The 27,238-nt window shown below is 34.7% G+C and overlaps 1 protein-coding gene across 1 annotated transcript in view; it reads left to right on the forward strand.

The window, feature by feature from the left end:
* Positions 1-27,238, forward strand: part of LOC150109188 (GRIP1-associated protein 1-like) — a 434,263-nt gene that overhangs the window by 25,934 nt on the left and 381,091 nt on the right. The window contains exons 2-3 of the mRNA XM_090401821.1: positions 18,520-18,586; positions 25,569-25,630. Of these exons, the coding sequence (XP_090257947.1) occupies positions 18,520-18,586; positions 25,569-25,630 (129 nt within the window). The remainder of the gene's footprint in view (positions 1-18,519; positions 18,587-25,568; positions 25,631-27,238) is intronic.

Genomic DNA, 27,238 nt, shown 5'->3' on the forward strand with positions numbered 1-27,238 from the left:
ATATAAAGATCAGTAGATTACCTGACTGTCTTAAATTTTCAATTTTTTGAAAAACCACCCACACTGATAGATATTTGCATGCCTCTTCTCATCACTTCCCTCTTCAAAAACTTGGCATCATCTCCACCCTTGCCCATCATGCAAGATGTCTTACTTCCACAGAAGAAGACCTTCAAACAGAACTTAACTTCCTGAAAAACACCTTCTTAAATAATGGATATTCATCTCGTAACATCACTAAACATTTGAGACCATGCCAACAACCTCGACAAGAAGATGAATCCAACCCTATCACTCACATATAGTTACCATTTATTAGCTCTCTTACCCCAAAACTATATAGGATTATGAAGAAATTCAACATAAAGACCGACTATACAACTCTGCCAAAACTTCGTTCTTTTCTGAATCGACCAAAACCAAAACACAACCAACTGCATTTTCCTGGTGTTTATAAAGTTATGTGCTACTGTGGTCTACCTTATTTTGGCCAGACAGATAAATCTATTTCACTACATCTTGAGGAACATAGATGTGACATCTCCTACATTAGAACACGAACGAGCGCCCTTTCCAGTCATGTTCTTTTCTCTGCCAACTCTTACCTTGAAGAACGTCAACACCAAATTGATTGGGACTGCACAACCAATTTATATATATGCAAGGATGAATTTGAAAGACGAATTATAGAATCTAAAGAAATAGTTCTGGACCCTTCACACATGAACAATAATCTGAGCTACAATTTGCCTGATTCCCATAGCGTAGTAATCCAGTACTGACGCTCTAAAATTAGCTGTCACACACATTCGACTCATGCTAACAATAGCATGCAGTCATCTATTCAAATATGACTGTTACTATTCTTCTTCTTTTTATTAAGCTGGAAAGTCCATGTTTTTTCCCTTGTTAGTTTTATAAGTTTTATGTTATTTCTTACTAACCTGAAGAAGTCGGGACACCGATGAAACTAGTCGTGATTTATTCAAGTTTTTTTGTTATACTTTCTCGGGTTCTAGTCAGTTAAATATTAATTTTATAAATTAATATTTAACTTACATCTTTACTTACAGAAGAAACAGAAATTGAAAATGAACTCCTTTTTCTTAAAAAAACTTTTATTAATAATGGTTTCTGTCCTAAGAAATTTGACAAATTTCTTTCCCCCAGTCACTTAGCTACTTCTGAAGATCCCTCTTCTCCCAGAGCTTTCATCTCTTTGCCTTGCATCAGCTCTCTTTCACCAAAACTGGCAAAAATTCTCAAGAAGTTTAACTTTAGAACTTGCTTCACTACGTTCCCAAAACTTCGTTCAATACTTAGTAAACCTAAAGAGAAACGTCTTCCCACTCAATTTCCTGGAATGTACAAGATTTGATGTGATTGTGGAAAGCCATACTATGACCAGACTGCTAAATCCATCCTTCTACGTTTGGAAGATTACCATAGAGATATCTCCTATAACAGGACTAGAGCCAGCACTCTCTCTAGCCATGTTCTCTTTTCAGTTAACTCAGACGAAGGCAGCCAACACATTGTGAACTGGACTCAAACTTCTAACATCCATGTGTGCTATGATGAGCTTGAAAGAAAGATTTGTCGAATCTAGAGAAATTTCTCTAGATTCTTCTCATATCAGCAACAAAAGTTTCAATCTCTCTGATGCACACGTTGCCTCTGTTCAGTATTGGCGCACTCGTGACAGCGCATAGTATACGTTTGTTTGGAACTCAAGCTCGCATTTTGTTTTCAAACACGCTACTGTCTTTTTGTATTTGTTCTGTTATTACAATTTTAAGTCTCTGTAATTCTTTATATATTTCTTTGATTAAGATATTGATCTATTCAACAAAACTTGTTAACTAGTAGTATCTTTTTAAATATACCATATCATCTTTTTATCTCTCGATAACAGTCATTAAAGATTTTTGAATAATATTCCGAGTAAAAATGAATTCCGAAAAAAAAAAAATATATATATATATATATATATATGTCATTAACATTAAATCTCTATGGAGACAAAAGACACTGTGGGAGGTCATCACTGTCATTCTCGATGCTCAATGAGAGAGTAGCTGATGCGTGGAATGTGAAATGTATTCTGCTAATCAGCAACTTTTCATGAATGGAACTCGCTGCTGCTGCTGGCCTGGTTGGCTGATTGGTTAGTGTATCCGCTCCAGCAAAAAGGCTACGAGTACGAATCCTGCAGCGGACATGGATGTTATTGTGTGTAAAAATACTAGTGGTGGTGGACAGTGGATTGGGTAGATGATACGGTTCACTGTAGTTGGTGGATTGAGTGGTGGAGATGGAAAGTTGTAGAGTAGGTGCTCTCCCACAGTGAGTCTTTGGACTCCCTATAGGTGTCAAGTAATTATAATAATATTAATAATATTAGATCACAAATCTTTATAAACTTATTTTTCAATCATATCCTCCCCTTTCCCCACTTTCTATTCACAGTGATCTGCAAATGTCATTCCCTGTTCATACCATACATTTCCACAGCCTGCAAACCAACTTAGTCAGTCTTCTCTGGACTCTAATATATATATATATATATATATATTCTCATCCCTCTGAAAATCAGATGACTGAACCTGCTTACAGTAATCCATATGTATGTATATGCCTGATTAAGGCCTTATACAATGAAATGAAACCATAGCCTCTTTATTCTTTATTCATTATCGGCATTGCCATAATCCAGTGGTGACTTCAGAACTTGAGCATCAAAATATCTCAACTTGAGGTCCCTATCCACCATCACTACTACTCCAAGATCTTTCATCCTCTTCATCTTCTTCAGAATTTCCCAGTCGGTTTTATGTTTGCTTCTCATCTTTGCTCAAGTTTCATAACTTTACATTTTGCAACATTGAATTAGGAGTTCCACTCACTTTCCTACAGAGTCTGTTCAGATCCTCCCTTGAGGCTATAACATCTCAGCTCCTCATTATTTATCCCAAGTTTGTATCATCTGCAAGCTGCTGCATTTTGTCAGTTAAACCAGTCCTAATGTCATCAATATACAATCTAAACAAAAAAATGGCTTCAAAATAGACCAATGAGCACACCACTAGTGACCCTTCTCTCTTTTGGAATATTGCTCCACTCTGTACATAACTGATAATTCCTGTCTGACAATCTATCCCATTCACTAGTCTCGTATATATTACTTCATCTATACCAATTTAATTACCAGCTTGTGGCAATCTATCAAATGGTTTTGCAAAATCCGAGTATATTACTGTATATGCACCTCCCTTGTCCAGTGCATTCATCATTTTGTTGTAGCATAAAAGTAAATTGATAAAATATGACTTCCTTTTAACAAATCCATGCCAACCATCACAGAAAACACTTCTTTTATCAACCAAGTTCTGTGTCCTAGCTCTCACCAGCCTCTCAACACCTTAACCAACTCCAGACATAGTAAAGTGGAACAGTATTTTATCCTCTTTCCACTCCTTTGGGACTTGCCCTGTGTGACTCTTGTTACCAAGGCTACTGTTTACTCCTTGGAATGTTGCATTAAGACACAGTGATACGTTATAAAGTTATGTTGTTGGCATCAAGTTTAATTGTTTTCTTATATACTTTCTTTTTGCTCGCCATTATTTTATCCTTTCCCATTTTCTCTACATTCATGCTTATATGATTTCACTTATGAGGATGAAATACCACATTGAATTACTCATTGAATATATCTCAACTGTATTATATGCAGCAGTTATCCATCTACCATTTTCATCCATTAACATCTTCCTACCATAATCATTCTTTCTTCCAGTTGTCACATATCAGAAGATCTCTGTATCATTTTTCTTTGCCTTGTTGACTAATTTCTGTTCATACTGGACTTTTGCTATTGTCACCAACCCAATCACTTTTCTGTTCTACTCTTTATATTCTGTGTGCAAGTGATTATCACCATTATTCATTGCTGCCTCCACAGTGCATTCTTCACCTTCTAGATTGCATGCTTACATTCATTTGTCCATTTTGTACCTCCTTTATTTGTCTTTTGGAATATAGTCAGAAATTGTTGCTTTTAACTTCTGATAAAGAAATAAAAACAGCATTTATCTCCTTTCTGTTCTTAACCTCTCATTCTGTGCTGTAGTTCCATGTAAACTTTTCATAATCACTAGTTCACTGGTAGTTCTACATATATCCTCTCCTTACAGGACAGGATATATGTGGAACCATGTGTCTAGTCACCATCCAGGTGATCACCTCATGGCAACTGTTGTCACCTTGGGGGGGGGGATGTGATATTCCATTCACAGTCACATTCTCTAATGATATAATCAAATTATAATCACAATCCTTGTTTGCCATCTGTGAAATAGTGCCAAAGTGAAGACTTGGGCAGTATCTCACAAACTGAAGAAATTTGTTTTCTTTGTTCTCAGATGCCATCTTTTCATTCCCATCTGTATTACTATAATTACCCTTCTCTTGTCAACTAACCCAGTTGGCTACCACCCTATCTTTGTTGGTGTCCTCCACATTCCAAATAGCAACATCCAACCAAATATCTTTTCCCATCAACCTCCACCTTGCATTATACTCCTCAAAACCACTGCCACTATTTCTCCTTGCATCTCCATCTTTGGTGGTCATAATTCTCCCTACTGTCATCAGTAGTGGTGCTTCTCCCTTGTCCTTCCTCTCTTCACAAAAAAGCATTACATCTCTCTATTTCCATTCCAGTTAGAATAACATCTTCATTCAACCATGTTTCATTTATTCCAACAAGTTTTGGGCAAATCAATGGGCAAAATTTTATATCTCTTATTTCTCATACTTCTGTCATTTATATATAAACACAAAAGTCAATTTTTAGATCTATAACCAGTTCTATCCATGCTACCTTTCAACTGTGATTTTTCTGCACTTTTCCATTCCAATTCACTATTATCACCACTTTTAAAATTTTTTTTTTTTTTTTTGTTGATTCCATATATGAGAGGTCAAGAGTCCTATAAACACATCAGTGCCATGTGTGGGGTGCAGATGAGGACTGAGATAGAAGTTTATTCATTTTTATTTTATTTTAAAGAGCTGCAAATTGTAATTGTTTGGGACTTCATGAGAAATATGGTTCCAGAGGACAGAGGTGGATGAAATGAAAGAGTAAAAGCAGGTTTGTGTGTTTCAGTTGCACAGTAAGGGATGCTAGGCAGATGCTGCTCTTGTATTAACAGGTGCAACTGAAAGCAAAGGAATGATAGTTGCCAATTCACCAGAACAGTGACATGGAAGTACCTGTAGAATAGACATAATGCTGAAACACTGCATCTGTGAGATAGAGGTTGAAGTGAAAAGATAAGGGAGGGATCACCAATGATTCCAAATGATCGCCTCTGGATAGCATCAAGGATTTTAAGGGAAGTTTTAGGCGCATCACCCCAAACATGTGCGTAGCATTCTAGGCATGGACAGGTTTGAGATTTGTATATAGTTAGGAGTCGTTTGGGTTAAATAACCTTTTGAACGAAAGAGAATGCCTAATTTCTTGGATGCTGATGAGGCTATCGATGTGATGTGCTTATGTCAGGAGAGACTGGAGATAAATGTTAGTCCATGCAGAGAAATCTAATCTTGTGTGTTACAGAGGGTAAGGGTAGATGAACCGAGATCTCTTTTGTGAGAGAAAAGACAAGACTTTGTTTTGGCAGCATCGAACATGACAAGGTTGTCCTTGCCCCATTGAAGGATAGTATGAAGATCAGTGTTTAGGGCACTGGTCGTAGATGATCCTGGGATGTCAGAGTGCTGTATAGTTTGTGAAATGAGTAGGATGAGTGGAGAGTACTATCATCAGCAGAGCTATGGATAGGATTAATGGTGATTGCGAGTAGGTCATTTATGATCAAGAGAACGAGAGTAGGTGATATGACAGAGTCTTTAGGCACTCTGGCATTGATGGTGAAGTTTGAAGTGAGAGGGAGCCATGAGTTGCAGAGAATGATCAGAAAGAAAGCTGGCTACCCAATTGCAGAGTGTGGCAGGAAGACCAAGGGGTGGCAATTTGTTGAGCAGGTTGTGATCAAAGACTTTGGAAATGTCAGATATACAGTATATGCTTCCTCAAACTCAACTGCTTCCCTTACATCCCAGCAATCTCATTCTCATGCTGACTGTCCACACATTCACTAATGCTTCCAACATCCACTTTTCTTATATTGTCTCCTTGTACACCCTAACTTCCCCCACTTCCCTGTTCATCTTGCATTCCCCTTCTGGCACCTTCTTTTCTCTCAATTCACAAGCACTTCAGTCTCACCTGTTCACTTTCCTGATCTTTTACATCATCTCTTACTTTAAATATCCCAGAATAGTTATGACAATTGAAACAAAGTCAAATCAGAAATATAAGCTAGAATACAAATTGGAATAATATTTTTTGACATTTGTTGTGATTCAAAATTCTTCCACTTGAGCTAAAAGAGAAATTTATAAAACTAGCAATCAACTCATAGTCATGTATGTTTTATTTTATTTTATTTTATTTATTTATTTATTTTTTATTTGAATCCTTACCTACAAAAGGTTGTAAACCTACAATACATTTAGCACTGCAGGTAGACTGAGTGTTAGGTAATCCAGGAACCCATTCTTGAGACCAGACATGCAGATTTTTAAAGCCATTTCTGGTATTCAGTAGCAGGCTGGTGGTCTTACAATATTTCCTCTACAACCTAAAGGCATTTACAGTTATCTGGTCCTACATATTGATTTGAACTACATCTTGTTATTTCTTTCAGTCCTGTTGTCTCCTGCTTAGTTACAGAGAGTGTGAGTTAGCCTCATCCTGTTAGTTAGTTACAGAGACAGTGAGTGGAGATGCTATCCATTCTCCCAGTCAGGCTAGTGTGAATGGTACTTCCCAAGAATGTAAGCAGAAGTGATGTTTCAATGAATAGAGATCAAAATGCTCAGAAAAATATTTGGATCTTTGTCAGAACCTCTGTTACATAGAATGAAGAAGGATATAATAAAGAACTCTATGAGAACTATAAAGCTTTGGTATTTTAATAAAAGAAAGTAAAGCATGTAGATTGAGAGGGTGGGATCTATAGAATGGTTGAAAGCAGAAAAGTTAAGTGCATATATTTAATGAAACTGGTTGCTTTTGAAGATGATAGAATGATAGCATCCAGGGTGATTTGAAAATATATATTGGAATTCATGGACTGTAAGAAAAAAAAAAAGGCATTAAAATAGTGCTTACAGTTCAAGAACTGTGAAAATTCAAGCTGCCAACGAAGATAAAGAAAATGAACAATGTCACCAGTCACTTGTTCACTGAGGCGACGTATTTATTTAGCCAGTTTATTCATATATATATATATATATATATATATATATATATATATATATATATATATATATATATATATATCACTGTTTTGTTTATTTTGGATACTAAAGTCTTTTTCCAGTTGATTCTACGAGGGTGATCTAAAAAGTTCTTGGCCTAATAATGAAAAAAATGAACTTATAATTTCAAAATTATTTTTATTTTTCAACATAATCTCCCTTAAGACTAATACATTTATTCCAGCAATGCTCCAGCACTATTATTCCATTCCTGTAGTGGTTCTCAGTAAGATCTGCAAAATACCCCTTTGCAATCACCTTCTGATTTGAAGAAAAACAATGACCAGCAAGAAAGAATTTTAGTTTTGGGAAGAGATAAAAGTCAAAGGGAACCAAATCTGGGGAATAGGGTGTATGTTCCAACAATTCATAGTGTAGATCCCTTAATTTTCCCATTGGTAATTTTCAATGAAAGGACAATGCACCTTTTTGGACAGATGCATTATCCTGATGAAAGATGATTTTTTCTTCTGCAAACCTGTTTTTTTCTCACAAATTTTTTCATCTAGTCTGGTTAAAAGATCGGCCATGTTCTGGAATATCAAACAATATTCCCCGGTTATTGTTTTATCCTTTTCAAGATAATAAACAAAATGCCTTTAGCATCCCAAAATACCAATGCCGTGACCTTTTCTGCTGATGGAACCGACTTTGTCTTCTTTCGCTCTGAACAACCGGCTTCTGTCCGCTGTTTTGACTGCTGTTTGTATTCTGGTGTGTAATGGTGAATCCAAGTCTCATTCATACTAATAAATTGACGCACAAAATCAGTATTATTGTTCTTAAAACTCTCCAAGCACTGTTCAGAGATTTTCATGCGAGTGCATTTTTGATCTGCTGTGAGCAACTACGGCACCCATCTTGCACGAAGCTTTTTCATTTGCAATTCATCTAATTGCAAATTTCTTTTGGCATTAAATTATCTAATTTCTTTTTTGCATTAAATTCTTTTACAAAGAATTTTATAACTGCACGATACTCAATTTTATCCATTTCAAGGGATACAGACAACACTTTTGCTTGAGACAGCTGTATAAAACAAACTATTTGATAGAATGACTTGCAATTTCACATGGATGCTTATGACAGAGGTGCCAACTTTGAAAAAAAAAAATCTTGCCGATAGTGTTGCCATCTATGGTCGAGGCCGAGAACTTTTCAGACCACCCTCGTATGAGCTGTATCCAAAGCATAGTCATGACTGCAAATGTATTTCTTAAGTACTTCCATGTGGATAGTAACTGATCTTCCTGTCTGTCTATAGTAGACCATCTTGCAGGAAGAAGGAACCAAGAACTGAGAGAGGAGGAGATTGTCTTTAGTGGGTCAAATAAGGGTAGCTATTTTAAGTGTGGCTTGAAAGTTGTTCAAATGTTGTATTTCTTTTAGATTCTGGCAATTTTTTCTAATCTGCTTCCAGCATAGGGGATGGTGATAGCATTACTAAAATTTTCTGAAGAGAGGGTCATAGATTTGGTCTAGTATTGATTATTTTTTGTTACTGTGGGAACTGTAGCTATTAAATAAAAAGTGTTGTGTATATGATTCAGTTCTGCTGCCTGAGAGTCCTCACTGGAACAAAGGTTATGGGATTTATTTGTTAGTGTTTTAATGATACCATATTGTTGAGAGGGGAAGGGTGATGGGAAAGTTTGTGAATATGTCTGTCTATGTGAATAGGTTTTCTCTATATGTGACACCTAGGAGTTAAAGGAGGTGTCACAGAGGTGCCAAGTAGGATCTGCCGCCATTGCCACCATCAACAGTATATTTTTTATCTGTAAATTGTGCATGTTCTGATGGTCGATTTGCCTGTATGCGAGATGAAAAACCCGAGTTTCTGAGAGAAGAAACCCTGCTACCCTCTGCATGAGAACTGCTAACTCACCTTTAACTAAAAAACACCCATAAAGATTCCTCTTATCACAATGAGAATCAAACTCAGTCCTTTTTCAGGTAAAGGGTGCAATGTACTGTCATTCTTCCAATTGTACTACGGAGGAATACCAAAATGCACAGGCTACAGTTAGAAAGGTATGTGACCAAGTTGTCTAGAAAGGCTAGAATATTATTAGTTTCCATAGTAAATTGGATTTTAGTGTGAAGACTATTGAGGTGACAGAGGAAAGAATCTAATATGTCTGGTCCATGAGACCAAATAGAAAACACATCTATATATCTTAACCAGATAGAAGGTTTGAGAGGGGATAAGTCAAGAGCTTATTTTCAAAATCTTCCTTGAAAAAATTGGTAGCAGGGAGAAGAGGGGAGAACTCATAGAGGCACTATGTCTCTTTATAAATTTTGTTCTACAAAGAGAGATATCTGGAACGGATAGCAAAGGAAAAGAGATCTGTGATATCAAGGGGAAAACTTTCTTTAAAAGTAATAAGGTGTAATTTAAGGGAATTGGCGAACAGTGAAGTGATGTCAAAGTTCACTAGAATATCAGTATTATTAACAATTAGATTTTGTTAGAACTTTTAAAATGGAAAGGGTCTTTTATGTAATGATGATGTATGACCACTATGGGTTTGGAAAACTTGAAGGAATTTGGAGAGCTTTGCAGGAGCAATGGTTGTTATTACCAACTAAGCTCCAGACACCATTATAAACCTCACAGCAATACATTGTTTATAATGTATAATTATATAATGTATAAACAATGTATTGCTGTGAGGTTTATAATGGTGTCTGGAGCTTAGTTGGTAATACCAACCATTGCTCCTGCAAAGCTCTCCAAATTCCTTTAAGTTTTTGGGGTCTTGAGAGCAGCAACATGTCTACTTAAAACATCTTCAACATGCTTAATAGGATTAAGGTCAGGAGACTTGGCTGGCCAGTTCGTATGTACGATAGTGTCTTCATAAGGATATTGGTCCATGAACTTTGCTCGACGAGGACAAGTGTTATTGATTTTAGGATAAATGTCTCTCCTCAGAGCAAAGCATATGGATGAACATAGAGTCTGAGATCTCATCTCTAAGTTGCAGCATCCATGGTTAGAAGCACATACAAGTCAATGCTTCCACCCAGTGTGATCCTCCCCCCCCCCCCAAATAAAACCCACCATCACAGTACATCACACATGATCCCTGGTTCTCTCTACAAAGCTATACCACATGGCCTCTGATCTAGAGAGAGGAACACTTATGTGTATGAACTTATATGTACGAAACTTATATGGCCAGTTCATATGTACGATATCTTTATAAGGATATTGGTCCATGAACTTTGCTCGACGAGGACAAGTGTTATTGACTTTTAGGATAAATGTCTCTCCTCAAAGAAAAGCATATGGACGAACATAGGGTCTGAGATCTCATCTCTAAGTTGCAGCATCCATGGTTAGAAGCACATACAAGTCAATGCTTCCACCCAGTGAGACCCCCCCCCCCCCAAAAAAAAACAACAACATCATAGTCCATCACACGTGATCCCTGGTTGTCTCTACAAAGCTATACCACATGGGCTCTGATCTAGAGAGAGGGACACATTACATCCCTGTAATATCCTTAAAAGGGACACTTATGTGGAGGTTGTATGATGGTTTGGGGAAGCATCTCATTGGGTGGATGCACTGACTTGTATTTGCTTTCTAGTGGAACCATGAATGCTGCAACTTCTAGAAATGAGATCTTAGACTCCTATGTTTGTTTGTATGCTGGTGTAATAGAGGGGACATTATCCTACAAGATGATAATGCTCATCCTCATTGAGCAAAGCTCAGCGGACCAGTATCTTTAAGAAGAGACTCAGGTCAGATATTAAAGTCAGGAAACATGGCTGGCCAGCCCATGTTTCCTTACTTTAATCCTATTGAATACATCTGGGATGCTCTAGGATGTTGTTATTAGTCTCCCCCCCCCCACAAAATCTTGAGGTACTTAGGAAAGCTGTGCAGGAGAGCAATGGTTGCTTATTGCCGAGCTCCTGGATATCATTCAAAACAGCATGAAATATTGCTGTGAGTACTGTATTGCTAGGATGGATGACCACATTTCTTATTTGAGGCACTTTGACACATTTTGACTTGTTTTTGACCATTTTTTTCATGTATCCATTTATTACTGAATTAAACTGTTCATGTACAATTTTTTGGGTGTTTCTCTCACACCTCATATCATACTGCTTTTCACTGACTAGTATAAAAATTGGCCATACAGTTTTTTGAGTTATCATGATTTTTCTCTTTTTTCTTAAAATATGAAAGCCAGTGTGTTTCCACAAATTTTTATCACACTTGGTTCTTAATGTTATTTCATGTGATTTGTATAATATGTTATACTTGATAGGAATTTATTATTATTATGTGGCACATCTATGAAGTTAAAGGACTCATCAATTTGGGAGAACACTGTACACCACATAACTACTGTATGCACATTATATTATCCACTGTCCATATGTTATCTATTATTTTCTACTATTGTCCGTATTACATTTGATAATTCATTATGTGCATGCTGCCATCTCCCACTCACTAAGAGAATTTTTTGTTCTGTTAATTGTGTGGATGTGTAAACAGGGATTTTTTTTATATATATCTTATATCTTATCAACAATATTTCTTTATCTTAATATTTTTGTATTTTCTTTCTTATTCTACCTTAAGTATTTTTTCTCATGCCCGGGATCTCCACATATTTATTTGTTTGAAGACTGCGCCTCTGAAATTCCTTTATAGACAAAAGAAAGCTTTCATACCCTAGTAGATCAAATAATCACTTATATCCTATCTTAGCCAAGGTTTGCAGTCATGGCAAAAATTACTCGCTTTTTATCTTAACCCACTACTAATCATTGGGGTTCTGCTATCAGGTCCGAATAGTGTTTTTAGGATTAGTGCATTGCAAAAGATTGAATCAGACAACTATTTTTATCAACAATAACAATAAGTTTAATTTCTGGTCTAAATAATTGTACATATCACATGAAATCACAAGATTCATTTATGAAAGGTAATTCTTAGATTTTCTCAATCCCTCAACTTGGTTTCTAGTACATTCTTTTGCACTTACTTAGTTAGACTTTCAACAAGCATACTTTATATTACAACTTTCAGGAAGTTATACACATAACATGAATTCGTTAGGTGTGCTTGACATTCCTTATTTAGCATCAATCAAATAAACAACATACATGTATACAAATATATCTCTCAGAATCTCATTCCTTTCAAACACTTAATCATAATCTAGGCAATTATATTTATACAATCCACCTCATTGAGTTTCAAACATTCCAATGATATGATAGCAAGAACATACTCTATCATAAAATTCAATCATAAGTACACATATAATTAATCAAAGAAATTTCAATAGCTCAATATTTTCTCTGAGGGAAATTAACTGGGCTCATGCTTCACTCATTAGCGATTACACACGTTTACAAGAAACGTTAACACTCTAAATACTATCTCCTTAAACTAGACAATTTAACAGTTTGATAGGGAATTCTTTCTTAGTTCACAAACAATTAATGAATAGATAGACTCACATGGGTCTCTTCCTATCTTGCATGTTTCTTCCATCTTTTTTTTTTTTTTATTCTTCCGGCGCTTGGAGAGGGGTTCTCTCCTCTGTTCCGTATTTTGGAATTCTCCTCGAAGTGATACAGGGCACCGATGAATAGTCGCGGCAGCTGGCAAGATATAGGGTAGGCTTTCTGGCGTCTTGAACTGCCCAGCGAAGGATTTCTGCGTAGGTCAGGTCGTGCACTTACTCGACTTCAGGACCAATACGGCAAGATTTCTCCTTAACTTATCGCCTCTGGATATCTTCAGCTGTAACTGGAGCACTATTGGTGGACGGGTCTCTCCGTCTTCCCCACCGGAATTTACAGCACCTCTCATCCTCGATCTCTCGTGGATGGATCACTCAGGATGAAGAAAAGGAAACTCTTTTCATCTCAGAACCAAACCTTTTAAACACCAGTGTCCCTGCAACCTTGGATTAAGTTTTTGGGACCCCTAACGACCCCCCTGCGAGTCTTGCTAGTAGTTTTTAGAACCTTGGATAATGTTTCTCGAATATTCGCCGACAATCTTACTTTCTCCCTTCACCTCCTTAATCCTGCCTATGGGCCTTTCCTTTTGATTCATGCGCCCTTTCAATATTGACCTTGAAGGTCACCTGCTACGGGACTTGCAAACAATTTTCAAATTTGCCCAATTTCGGGCGATGCTCTTGGTTCAATACTTCTACATCCCTTCTTAAACAATGAGCGAGTTAATTCCCTTTGGGCTTATTTTGCTCTTTATACAGATAGCTTTACATAGAGAAATAAAATATACATTTGTACAAGAAAATTTAGGTGAATTCCTACTGTAAATCGATGTTTTAGATAATTTATTTTGGCAACATTGAATTTTTATAGATGTTCTCTGGCTGATTTGCCTGTAAGTGGAGAGGAAAAACCATAGTTTCTGGGGGGAGGTTGAAATCCTTATTTTCATCTATATATATCTTAGGTGTAAGTAAATGTAAGTTTGCATGCGAAGTATCTTCCTGCCTAGGTAGTTGTATAATGAGGATAACTGACTTCAGTGCTGGTTGTCCTTAATATTTCATAATGAAGTGTAAACATGCTTTAAAGTTTTAAAAATGGGAGTTGGCATAGTATTAAAAATAAAAGAAACAGAAGACTCATGTTAAATAACTTGATCTTTGAGAGTTTATTTTTCACTTGGTTAGAATATAATAAGTTTAGTTTAATCCTTTATCCAAGTGTGAGCAAACAAAGTTTACACCTGAAAGTATCTTCAGGACTGAGCTAAGGTGGTGCAACACCAAGGCAACTCATGGCAGAGGTGGAGAAAGCTATCATGAACTAACAAAATAAACTCTTAACATCTTTCTCCGAATCTGGAGTAATTTAATAATAAGGTTGTACATCTTTTGGCAACTCCTATAGCTGGGGATGACCTCTCATTGCTGCTGCCTTGGTGTCTCCACTACTGGGCCTGGCTCCCACTGACGAGACCTCAATAAAGGTTGAAACTGGTCTGGGTAGTGGCCCTTGCCTTAATGCATAGCATTACACAAATCCACAAGGAGATGTGCTTTGCATTATGGGAGATACCGAGATAGGAGTGATGATAGCTTTCTCCACCTTTGCCACGAGTTGCCTTGGTGTTGCACCACCTTATCTCAGTCCTGAAGATACTTTCAGGTGCAATCTTTGTTTGCTCACACTTGGATAAAAGATTAAACTAAACTCATTAACTTGATCTTTAATTGCGAAATTTTTATCTAAGTGTCAAAAGCATCTTCAATACAGAAATAGAAATTCATAATAATAATAATAAAAAGATTACAAAAAGCACCACCATAGCTACAGTGAGGCTATGAAGTGGTCAACACAATTCCTAATTATATATATATATATATTTAATTATATATCTGGTCTTTGACATATGATGGAGTTCCATTCCAGCAATCCCATCATAAGTCAAAAAGTTAGTAAGTTGGAAATCACTATATGAACCATAAGGATATGTTAACATGCTTCTTCCATAATTCCGTCTATATTAATCTGATAAATTCCCTTTTAACCAACTTAAAGATTTCTATCATATCTTCTCATTTCCTTCTATCTGCCAAACTGTAATCCACATTCCCTCAACCACTTTGCATAACCATCATTCCACAGTCCCCAGTGTCACTTTGGTCATTTGTGTTTGGATCTTCTATACTGTTTTCACATCACAATGAAATCAAGGTGACCAAATTTGAGCACATTAGTCCATGTGGTCTGACCAATGTCTTATATAGAAGCACCACCTCCTTATCCCTACATGTCTTCAAAGCTTTATTAATTCATTGAAAAAGGCAGAGGAAGCCAGGTCATCAACAACAATTTCTTCAAATTCAGGAATGGCAATAGAGCATTCTGAGAATGGTTCACAAGAGTCACATCTTGTGGAAGGTCTGTGCTCAACTTTAGTAGTGAGGTGACAGCAGGAGTGGAGTTATTCACATGCGCACATGTCTAGTGTTATGCATTATGGGAAGTGCCACTATCTACACTGTTTCAATCTTTCTTGAGGTCTCATCAGTAGGAGCCAGCTGCTGCATTTATTCAACCTTGATCTCTCTCTCTCTCTTCTGGGTCTGACTTTTACCAATGTTTAACTTGAGGATTTTATTTTTTGTGCTTTAAACATTCCAGGAGATTTATGTTGTCCTAGATTATGGTGAGTAACTTCTCATACTAGTTTTGTTTTTTTATTGAGATGTCATTGGGAAGTATTATCCCATAGAGATACTAGAGTTAATTTGACGGCAGTGGTCATAAGTAACAGAATGATGTATAACCGTATATTTTTTCTTTCTGTACTCTGAATTTGAGATAATTACAGAAAGTTTTTCCACTTGCTTGCACATCATATTATATTCTACAAGGGGTGGGAAACCTTTTTAGTATCAAGGGCGAAAATTTCTAATTTTAGAACTTCCGCAGACGACTGGCAAATTTTAACTCTTTTGTATAGTGTATGTAGTGTGCAATATATATCTCAATGAGTAAATGTGCAACATTTACTTATTGTTTAGACATATAATTATAACATATAATTATATACTCATTGTGTAGATATAATTATAACAATCTTAAACTTTTTAGTGAGAAGACTGAAACTGCTTTTTTTGTGAAAGCTTAGAAATATTAGCCGCCCTTGATGAGACTGCTACTCGTAGTTCATTGGCGAGATTTTCGTCAGTGAGTCTTGTACAAGAGTGATTTTTTGACAGACTTAATTTTGAAAAAAATTGCTTGCATTGATAAGTAGTAGAAAACAGAAGTTTTGCTTCTTTTTATTTACAAGGAGTTATTTTTTAAAGAATGGAATTTCTCAGAATCAATAGATTTGTAAAAGTCCAATATAGGCAGATTACTATATTTTGATCTCAAAGTGTTATCACACTGCAAATCAATCAACTTTAATTGCAAAGAATCGGAAGCTTCCTCAGGGAGTATATCAGAAGGTGTTTTTCATCTCCTTTGAAATTGATTCAAAACACACTTTGACACTCATCAACATGCTCATGTGTTGATTTTGGATTGCATTCTCATAATTTTGGAAAATGTGTAAAGCGTTTTTTTTTTCCCCAGTTGGGTAAAGATATAATTGAAGCATCGATTCAAAGCTCTTGATATGAGTGAGCAAAGAGTCATTAGCTGATTGGGGGCCTTGTAATTTCAAATTTAGATTATTCAAATGACTAGTTATGTGTAATAAAAATGCTAAATCACTTGGAAACTTTTCATCCTCCAATTCTTTAATGGGGACACCTTTAATGTCCAAGAAAAATTTTCACTTTGTCTTTAAGTTCATAAAATCGCTTTGAGCATTTGAGCTCTATTTAGTCTAATAACTTCACAGTGGTACAATAAGTCCTCATATTCTGCTTCAAGATCTTGCAAAAATTCTTTGAATTTCCTGTTGTTCAACCCTTTACTTTTTATCAAATTAACGGCCTTTGTTACTACATTCATGACGCTGTTCATCTTGAGTGACTTTGGACACAGATTTTCCATATGAATGAAGCAGTGACACACAATTAAAGTATTTGGGTTCAATTGACGTTTCTTAAATTCATTCTTAATCAGAGCCACGAGCCCTTTTTCACGACCTACCATGTAATTTCTCATTGATAAGTACCATCTGTAGTGAGACCACTCAGTTTATCATACGGTAAATCGAAATCCTTTAATGCTGAATTGACCATTTCAAATAAATCTTCACCTTTAGTTGTCCCCTTCATGGATTTTAAAGCAAGAAATTCTTCTCGTATATTGAAATCTGTAGTTATTCCCCATATAAATATAGCCATTTGTGCATTATTTGACAGATCAGTAGTCTCATCGATGGCTAATGAGTAAAACACAAATTCTGCTGAATCTACTTTCATAGAAGTTTGGATGTCATCAGCGATATCTTTAATATGGTCAGAAACAGTTTTTCTTGATAGGCTAATATTTTTAAACAAACTCGGTTTTTCTGGACATAAAATCTCGATGGCAGTAAGGATGCGATCTTTCAAAAACTCGCCTTCATTATGGGTTTTAAGTTATTTAACAATTTGTTCACACAATGCATAACTAGCTTGAGTTACAGATGATCTTTCCTGAATAAGCTTTTTAAAAAGAGATTGGCTTTTGATTATATTTTCTTTCAAAGTCACTATCTTGTCTAAACGTTTTGATCCTTTTAAATTTTCATATTTCTTATGCTTACTCAAATAATGTCGTTCAAGATTATATTTTTGTAAAATGCAACATGTTCGTTACAAATAAGACAAATGCACTTGTCATTAATTTCAATAAAGAAGTATAATTCTGTCCATTTTTCACAAAACAGAGCACATTCACCACTTCTTTTATGCTTTTCACTACAACTTGTCATTTAAAAAAATAAATTGAATAAAGTTGTCAACTGGTTAATTACAAAGCAGTCACAGTACTGCATGAGAAAAACAAAGTCAAAAGTCTATATGTTTTGACATGCGGGAAAATGTCATGGCGGTAATTAGGAAGCAACCAATCAGAGAAAATTTGAACTTTGCCCGCGAGAAATGCTCCTGATTTCTTTTTATTTTAATGGCTGGTCTCGGTTTGATGGTTGCCAGACGTATGACGATCATATTTTATGTAATATAGTTATTTTTGATTTTGTATATTTAATTATTTAAAGTTAAATAAATTTAATTATAATAAATTTAAATTATTATAAAATTTTATTTACATGTACATACGAGTACATTAGCAAAGGGGCAAATTGAAACAGACTTGTAGAGCAGGGGTGGTTCCCCACTCCTGCTCTACAAGAAACTATATTCTTGCTTTCATCCTATTTTAGATGAGTTGCAAACCAAAGTTTGTGCATAAAAGAGCTTCATGATTAACTACTTGTGTGAAGAGGGAAGGTGACGTTCATTGTTGAAGTTACCCCACACACACACGTGAAAATTTCTTTGCTTATGCTAGGGAAATGTGGATAAAAACAAGAAATAAGTACACCCTAGCAAAGAATGAGTTAACTGTACTGAATTATTCTGCTGTCTCAGTAATTAAATACTTAAATCTAAAGTAATTTCATTTCTTTTTCATTTTCAGACTCAACTTATCGAACTAAGAAGTACAAATTATTCTTTAGAAGAAAGATGTGTTAAGCAGAACAGTGGTAGGTAACTGAAGTCATTGTGTTTGGGTATATATATATGTTTATATGAATACCACCCACACAAGGTTGTGACCTATAACATTAGTACTGTAGATTGCTATTAAGATTAGATAATCCAAACTTCCTGCACTTGAGACCAAACATAGGACTTTTTGAAGCCACTTCAGGCCTCTAGTAAGTAGTAGATGAAAATCATCTACTACCTAAAGGCTCAAACATCCATGCCACCACAGTGAGATTCGAACCATTTCTTTTGGTTGGAGAATAGAGGTGCTATCCACTTACTCAATCCAGCAGACATAAGAAAAACAGTGTACACAAAATTCAAAGCCTTGTCAATGTTTAGATACGAGGGTGGTCTGAAAAGTTCTCAACCATAGATGGCAACACTATCAGCAAGATTTTTTTTTTCTAAGTTGGTACATCTGTCATAAGAATCCATGTGAAATTGAAAGTCATTATATCAAGTAGTTTGTTTTATACTGCTGTCTGAAGCAAAAGTGTTGTTTGTATCCCTTGAAATGGATAAAATTGAGTATCATGTGGTTATAAAATTCTTTTGTAAAAGAAGATTTAACGGCAAAATAAATTCATTAGAAGTTCATAAAAGTTTATGGGCATTCATCTCCTTTGTTTTCGACAATTAAGAAATGGGCTGCTGAGTTTAAACGTGGCCATACCAGCCTTAAAAACGATACACATGAAGGACATCCAAAAAGTGTAACAACACTAGAAATCATTGATCAAGTGCACAATATAGTATTGGATGACTGGCGAGTCAAAGTGTATGAAATTGTTTAGACTACAGGCATTTTCAAAAGAACGTGTAGGATATTTTGTATAAAGAATTGCAAATGAAAAAGCTTTGTGCAAGATGGGTGCCGTGCTTGCTCACAGCAGATCAAAATGCACTCGCATGAAAATTTCTGAACAATACTTGGAGCATTTTAACAAGAATAAAACTGATATTGTGCATTGATTTATTATTATGGATGAGACTTGGATTCACCATTACACACCAGAATACAAACAGCAGTCAAAACAGTGGACAGAAGCCGGTTGTTCAGTGCCAAAGAAGACAGAATCGGTTCCGTCAGCAGGAAAGGTCATGGCATCATTTTGGGATGCGAAAGGCATTTGGTTTATTAATTATCTTGAAAAGGGTAAAACAATAACTGGGGAATGTTATTTTGATCTTTTAACTAGACGAAAAAATATGTGAGAAAAGACCCAGTTTGCAGAAGAAAAAAAATCATCTTTCATCAGGACAATACACCTGTCCACAAAGGTGTTTTGGCAATGGAAAAATTAAGGGATATCCCTCCCCCCTTCCCCAACAATTTGGGATTATAAAAACCTATATAACAGGGAAAAATTAATCAGTTCATGATTGGAAAAACTAGGAGAAATTTCTATCTCAAGAACAGATATTCTAGATGCTGTATCGTTATTTACAAATGTTCCTGTGAATGAAGTTATAGCACTTATAGATAGTCTGTTCCCTCAAGACATCTCTCAATTCTATGAACACTGTCTCAACTCAGTTTTTTTCCGATGGAATGGAAAAAATCTACAAACAACTTTTGGGCCTTGCAATGGAAAGCCTTCTATCTCCTCCTTGTGCAGATTATTCATGGAAAAGTTTGAAAATGATGTCTTGTTATTGACAAATTCTAAACCGTCAATTTGGTGGAGATATGTAGATAGGATATTCATAATATGGAAACACAGTGTAGCTGAGTTATATGATTTTCTGGCATCTATTTACTCCTTCCACTATAAAATCAAATTCACCTTAGAACTTGAGAATGAAGGAAAACTACCTTTTGTAAACATTTTAATTACGAAACAAGCAGACGAAGGCATTTCTCTTAGTGTGTACCTTAAGCTGACCCACACAGGTCGTTTCCTACATTTCTCATCGTTACATCGTATTTCACAAAAATTGGGCATTATGAAAAGAGGGTGATCTCTATTATAAGAGATGAAGGAACATTAACAGAAGAATTACATTCTATTCTCCATCTATTGATCAGCAATGGACATCCTAAAACAATAGCAAAAAGAAGTAGCCTTTAAACCAATTATGACAGTGTGAAATCTGTTACGCTCAACCAAGGACCACAACTCTTTCAACAAACATCCTGGAGTTTACAATATCCCATGTTCTTGTGGCCTTAATTACATAGGATAGACTTTGAGAAGTTTAGAAATAAAACAAAAGGAACATATCCGAACACAAGGACTACATCCAGTTTCACCAATACAGCCACTTGCTGACCATGAATTGGACATCCACCACAGAATACTCTGGAAGAAGGCCACTTTATTATACTGTAGCAGGTACAAGTATGAAAGATTATTCCTTGAATCAGCCTCGACTCTGAAAAACTTCCCCAAGCATCAAAAAATTCGGGCGCCAACTTTGGGAAGTGTACATTCTAAGATCATTAGTCCAATGGCTAAGACAACCCAATTTAGCTCGCTGGGGGGGGGGGGTGCCTTTTTGGACTCCAGAATCGATTTCAGCTGGCTTTCTTTAGCCTCATTCGCTCAGTGTGAGTGCTTGCATGCACATATCATTGTTTTGTGATCCCTGAAGATGGCAGTGTAACATTGCTGAAATATAGGTAATTATTAATTAAAGTTTTTATGATTAATAATTTAGTTTACGTTGTCATTTCCTAAAAAATTAGAAGTATGTCTAACCAAAATATAAGCTTATCTACAAGAATTGCCGTCTCTGGTGCCTCAAAAAATTCCTCCACTTCTTCCTTAGTAGAACATTCTGTGAGACCATAGGCACAAATAAGTCTCATATTTGTCCACAACACTCTCTTGATATTGCCTGTCATTCAAGGAGATTATCTTTGTATTTAGTGTTGATTAATGTAGCTACTCCTTCTTTTCCCTTAATGTTATTGCTTGAATATAACATTTGCATTTATTGCTTAGAAAGATCTCACCTGTTTTTGTCTTCCTTGTTTTGCTAACGCTTATTATTATGTCAATCCAATTCTTCTACTAGTTCCAATTCTTTTCCATTGATGCTTCTTATGTTGATGGTGCCTATCTTGAACTTAAGTTGGGATATGTTCCAGGATTTGTTCTTGTAACTGACTTGCTAGTTCGTCCTGGTTCTCTGATGGACAGACTTCATTGGAGATGAAGTCTGTCCTTTATACAATCTGGAAACAAATCTTACATATAGAGTAGAATGCCAGAAATAACCTAACCAGCTTAGAAATTCATTCAGATATGCTTTTAACAAAGGAATGATGATATGTGTTTACTTTTTCTTGAAAGACCTGTAGGTATTTATGGCTTATTGACATGACTTTCTGTAACAATTAGACAATGGATTTGGTGTATTGTCTACTGATACCTGTAACCCCTAGAGAGCGCGTCCCCTGGGTGGTGGATAGGGGAGCCTACCATGTGTGTGTGTATATGGTGGGGGTGGTGGTCCGAATATACTGAATGAGGACTCGTGGACCAACAGGGCCATAAGGGGGGCAATCATCTTGATTGTAAGGGAAGCGGCACGCCCATGGACCCCTAGCTGGATCTATCCTCTCCTCCTCCTACTTTGAGGAAGATCCAGTTACTTTAATCTTTCCTATAAGGCCTTATCAGCCAACTCTTCTTATTTTATGATCCTTATGCTATTAGAGTACTCGAGGGCCATGGGGTTTTTTCATTTCTGACCTTACAGCTATGCCCTCTCTATAAACCTTACTATAATTCTTCTATAATCTACTCTCCCCCTTCAATATACCCTATTCCTCCTATGGGTTTAAATTTGGAAGAAGGAGTTCAGAAGCCTTAAGGTAGCAGCCCTACTACTGAACTATTCCATCGTCAGGCTAGTCCCCTGACATGGAGAACATAATTCTACTTGTAAGCTGACAGAAAAAGATAATTGGATTGAATCTATGGGAAATGACCCTGGAATGGAAAAGGTAAAACAAAAATGGAAATGACAAAATATAATACACATAGCAAACTGGAATGTAAGAGGAATAGCATATAAAGAAATAGAATTAGACCAATTATTAAATGAATGAAATTTTAAAATAGCAGTAATCACTGAAACAAAAAAGAAATTAAAAGGAACTATGAGAACCGAAAATTTTAATGTGATATACAGTGGAGTCGACAAAGACCAAAGAGCACAAGCAGGAGTCATGATTTGGATTCCTAACTCCCTTTCAAAACAGTTAAAACATTATAAATTATGGAATGAAAGAATAATAGAAGCTAGAATAAAAATAGATAGAGGCTATTTAACAATAATTGGTTTATATGCCCCAGAAGAAGGAAGAGAAAGGTTAATATTGATTTTTATAATCAGCTACAAAACATATATAATAAAATAAATAAAGATGATTATGTAATTTTAGCAGGAGACTTAAATGCAAGAATTGGAAACACAAAAATTAATAATAATATAGGAATACATGGAGAACATATTCTAAACAGGAATGGTAAAAAATTGATTGACTTTGTAGTTTATAAGAACCTAAAAATAATAAATTCCTTCTATAAACATAAAGACATACATAAATATACTTGGCAGCAAGAGGATGGAAATCAATATTAGATTATTTTATATTAAATGAAAAGACATCAAAATTTTCACTAGATGTTAGAGTTCACAGAGGATATGAAATAAGCAGTGATCACTTCCTTGTTAAAATAAAATTAAGATTACCACATAAATGGCTGCAAGTAACAAGAACAGAAAGAAAATTTGAAACATTTGTTTATAAAACTAGACTATTAAATGACACAAATGTACAGTGGCTATATGAAGAAAGAATTAACCAATATGTAGATAAAATAAAACAAAATGAAGAAATAGAAATAGAATGGCTTAATATAAAAACAATACTAAGTGCAGCAGCAAATGAAAGCTTAGGAAAGACCAAAAAATTCAATAAAAGGAAAAAACTGACGATCTGGGATGATACAATCAAAGAAATAATCAAAAAGAAAAAAGAAGCCTATCACAAATGGTTAAGCAGTAAAAGATAAGAAGATGAAATAGAATATAAAAGAATAAGAGCCATAGCTAAAAGAGAAGTCAGAAAAAGACATAGAGAATCATGGAACAAATTTGTTTCTAATTTAGAACATGATTTATATAAAATAAGACCCAATGTATATAAGATTTTGAAACAATTCAATGCAGATACCAAAGAAAACATAAAATTAAACACCGAATTGAAATTAGAAGAATTTCTAAATTACTACATAGAATTGTGGACAGACAAATGTTTTAGAAAAGACAACTGGCAAATAATTAATGAAAATGAAAAGGAAATAACTAAAGAAGAATTAGAAATCAGCCTGAAAGAAACAAGAAACGGAAAATCACCTGGAGAAGATAAGCTAGGTTCAGAACTATATAAATATGCAGGAACAAGATTCAAAGAAAGAATCTTATTATTTAAAAAAAAAAATTATTCAACTGGTATCCCCTCAATGGAATGGAAAAAAACAATTTTGATTCCTATCTTTAAAAAAGGTGATAGAGATGACCCTAAAAACTATAGAGGTATCAGTATACTAAATTCCTGTTACAAAATATATAGCAGAATCTTAAATAGCAAACTAATAAAATATTCCGAAAACTTTATTTTAGAAGTACAGAATGGATTTAGAAAAAGACTGGGTCTATATCATGTATAGACCCAGCCTTTTGCCTACAATTAATAATAGAGAAAAGAAGAGAATACAATTTAAAAACACATATTGCATTTATTGACTTTGAAAAAGCATTTGATAAAGTTAAAAGAAACATATTATTTAACATATTAAAAGAAAGACAAATACCAAATACTATCCTAAAAGCTATCACAAGTATATATGAAAATAATCAAATACAAATAAGATTAAATCACGAGCTATCATATACGAAGAGATAAACCAAGGGGTCCAACAGGGATGTCCCCTCTCAGCAACTCTTTTTAATATCTACTTAAATGAAATAATAATAAGATGGAATAAAAACTTACATCAAGGAATTAAACTTTCTCCTACAGTTTACTTAAACACTATCCTCTTTGCCGACGACCAAATAATAATTACAAATTCTGAAGATAACTTACAGAAAGCTATTTTAGATCTAAATGAGATATCCAAAGATTACGGTATGATAATATCAACAGAAAATTCAAAAACTATGGCCTTTAAAGGACAAGATCCAGCAAGAACTAAGATAGTAATAGATAACAAGATCTTAGAACAGGTGAATTCATTTAACTGCCTGGGATGTATGATCACATATGAAAATGAAAAAGATATAAATGTAAAAATTGTAAAATATTCAAAAATAACAGTTGTAATTAACTCTATATTTAAACCAAACCTAGTTCAAAAACAAACCAGACTAAAAGTATAAAGTGCATTAGCCCTACCAGTCTTAATGTATGGAAGCGAAATCTGGACAATAAAACAAAAAGACAAACAAAGATTAACAACAGCAGAAATGAAGTTTATGAGAAAAACTGCGAAGTGTGCCCTATTTGATCACAAAAGAAATGAAGAAATTATGAAAGAATTAAACCAAGAACCAGTAATAGAAAAAATTAAAAAATATAAACATAAATGGATGGAACACGTTCCAAAATGTAAACAGAAAGATTACCAAAACAAGCCTTAAAGTACGAGCCATTAGGAAAAGGAAAACCAGGACGTCCTCTTAAATGATTCAACGATGACTTATAAGGCCGGAACAGGCCATGCTAGTCCTAAATCCTTGATACGCATGATGATGACTATTTAGTATTAATATAATGGAGTATTTAACTGTAATGGAGTTCAACAGATTGTTTAATTTAGTGGAGTATTTGACATTAATATAATAAGGACTCTATTAATATGATACTGCATGTCAGGCTGCCTTTTACTGAAAAACCACAGTTTTTATTTTTTAATTTATATTTTGTTCTTTCTCTTTTTCTTTTCTTTTTTCCAGAAATTGCCCTCCTGCTTCAAAAATTGGATGAATCGGAAAGAGAGCTGTCCAAAGCACAGAAAGTATAAATAAATAAATATATATATAATTTTATAACTAGTTGCAGTTGAAATTAATTTTTATATCACTATTATTTACTTGAACTGGAGTGATTCACAATATACGATTAAAAAATGATGAGCCGTACAATAGTTCAAGGCTGTTTATATTGATAATGAAAAAAAAAAAAAAAAAACTGATCTTAGTCATATGAAATAAAAGTAACTTCTCTAAAAGCTTCTGTAGAGGTACCTTACATCTTGATGAGATATAATGATAAAAATAGTTACACGATAATAAAAATATGCAAGAAAAATATTGTTTATTAAATGCAGAATTTTCAGCTAAGTTTCAATAGTCATTGTCAATGCATATAGATGAAAATAAATAAAATTAGAAAAACACTTAAAATGTAAAGGCATGTGACAATATATATTGTTAACTTCAGGAGGATAATTGTAACTATAACTATTTGAATTCAAAGAAATAAATTTTAAAAGATAATTCATAAGACATAAATGAGTTATGTCTAATGAATTATCCCAAATTTGGGAAAAACAAGACAGTCCTTGTTGAGGTTTGATCTGTGAATGTGGATTTCACAACTTTATTAATATAGTTTTTGAAATAAAAAATAACTTTTGTGTAAGACTTTAGTTTTATTCCGATGAATTCTATGTGTAGTAATAGTTCTATGTCTGTAAGTTTGGTATGGGTGGCCAAACCAAACTTATCAGACTCATGAAGTAGAATATAATCTTGATGTTTTTCTAGATGAATCTGAGATGAGAACCCATCTACCCATAATAACAAAGGCTGCACAAGTATGGGATTCTGTAAACTCCAGGATGAGAAAGCAAAGGATATTTAACTTTTGGATAATCCAGGAAAGAATTTAATTTCCAAACTGGATGGGAAGAAACTTGTAGTTGATGTGGCAAAGAACTTTTGCAATGAGTTCATTGCCTCAAATCTAGATGAGGATTTGGATGAGGGTGATAATTATTTTGTTCATTCTTTTCTTTTTTTTTTTTTTCTTTGGAGATGAATGTGGCTCTGATAAAGGACAATTTTTTATCTAAGAGAGAACCAGCAACAGAGTATAGTTTATGTGCATAGTAAACCAAAGCTTTAATCATGCCATTTTTTTTGACAAGGGTGATGATGTGATACAGGATAAGTGTATTTTCTAGTATGAGTTGTTTTTCTATATATAGAGAACTGTAGACTGACATTAGGTTGTCTTAAAATGATCATGCCCAGAAATGGACATACATTTTAAGACCCTCAAATTAAATTTATTTTATTGTTTTCTTCTACTTTAAGAGTAAATTTAATTCAAGGGTTTTCTGAATTAATTTTCTCAAGAATTGTTGCTCAGAATGTTTAATATAATAGAGAAATAGTAGACCATATTGCAGTTCCTTCTTATAAAGTTTGTTTTGACAAGTTGAATAATTTTACATTATCAGGAGGAAAATCATTAATAATAATTCTTTTGTATCAGAAAGAGAGATGTCTGTGAAGAGCAAAACTTCATCAAAACTAATTAAAAGATTTGTTGGAAGTAAAGATATTCCTGAAACTTTATTCTTGAAATTTTCTGAAGTTTTAACAAAGGAAGATGAATT

This window comes from Typopeltis vanoorti, chromosome 2 (genome assembly GCF_054136105.1).
Source record: "Typopeltis vanoorti isolate ZY-2024b chromosome 2, IOZ_Tvanoo_1.0, whole genome shotgun sequence".
NCBI classification, from domain to species: Eukaryota; Metazoa; Arthropoda; class Arachnida; order Uropygi; family Thelyphonidae; genus Typopeltis; species Typopeltis vanoorti.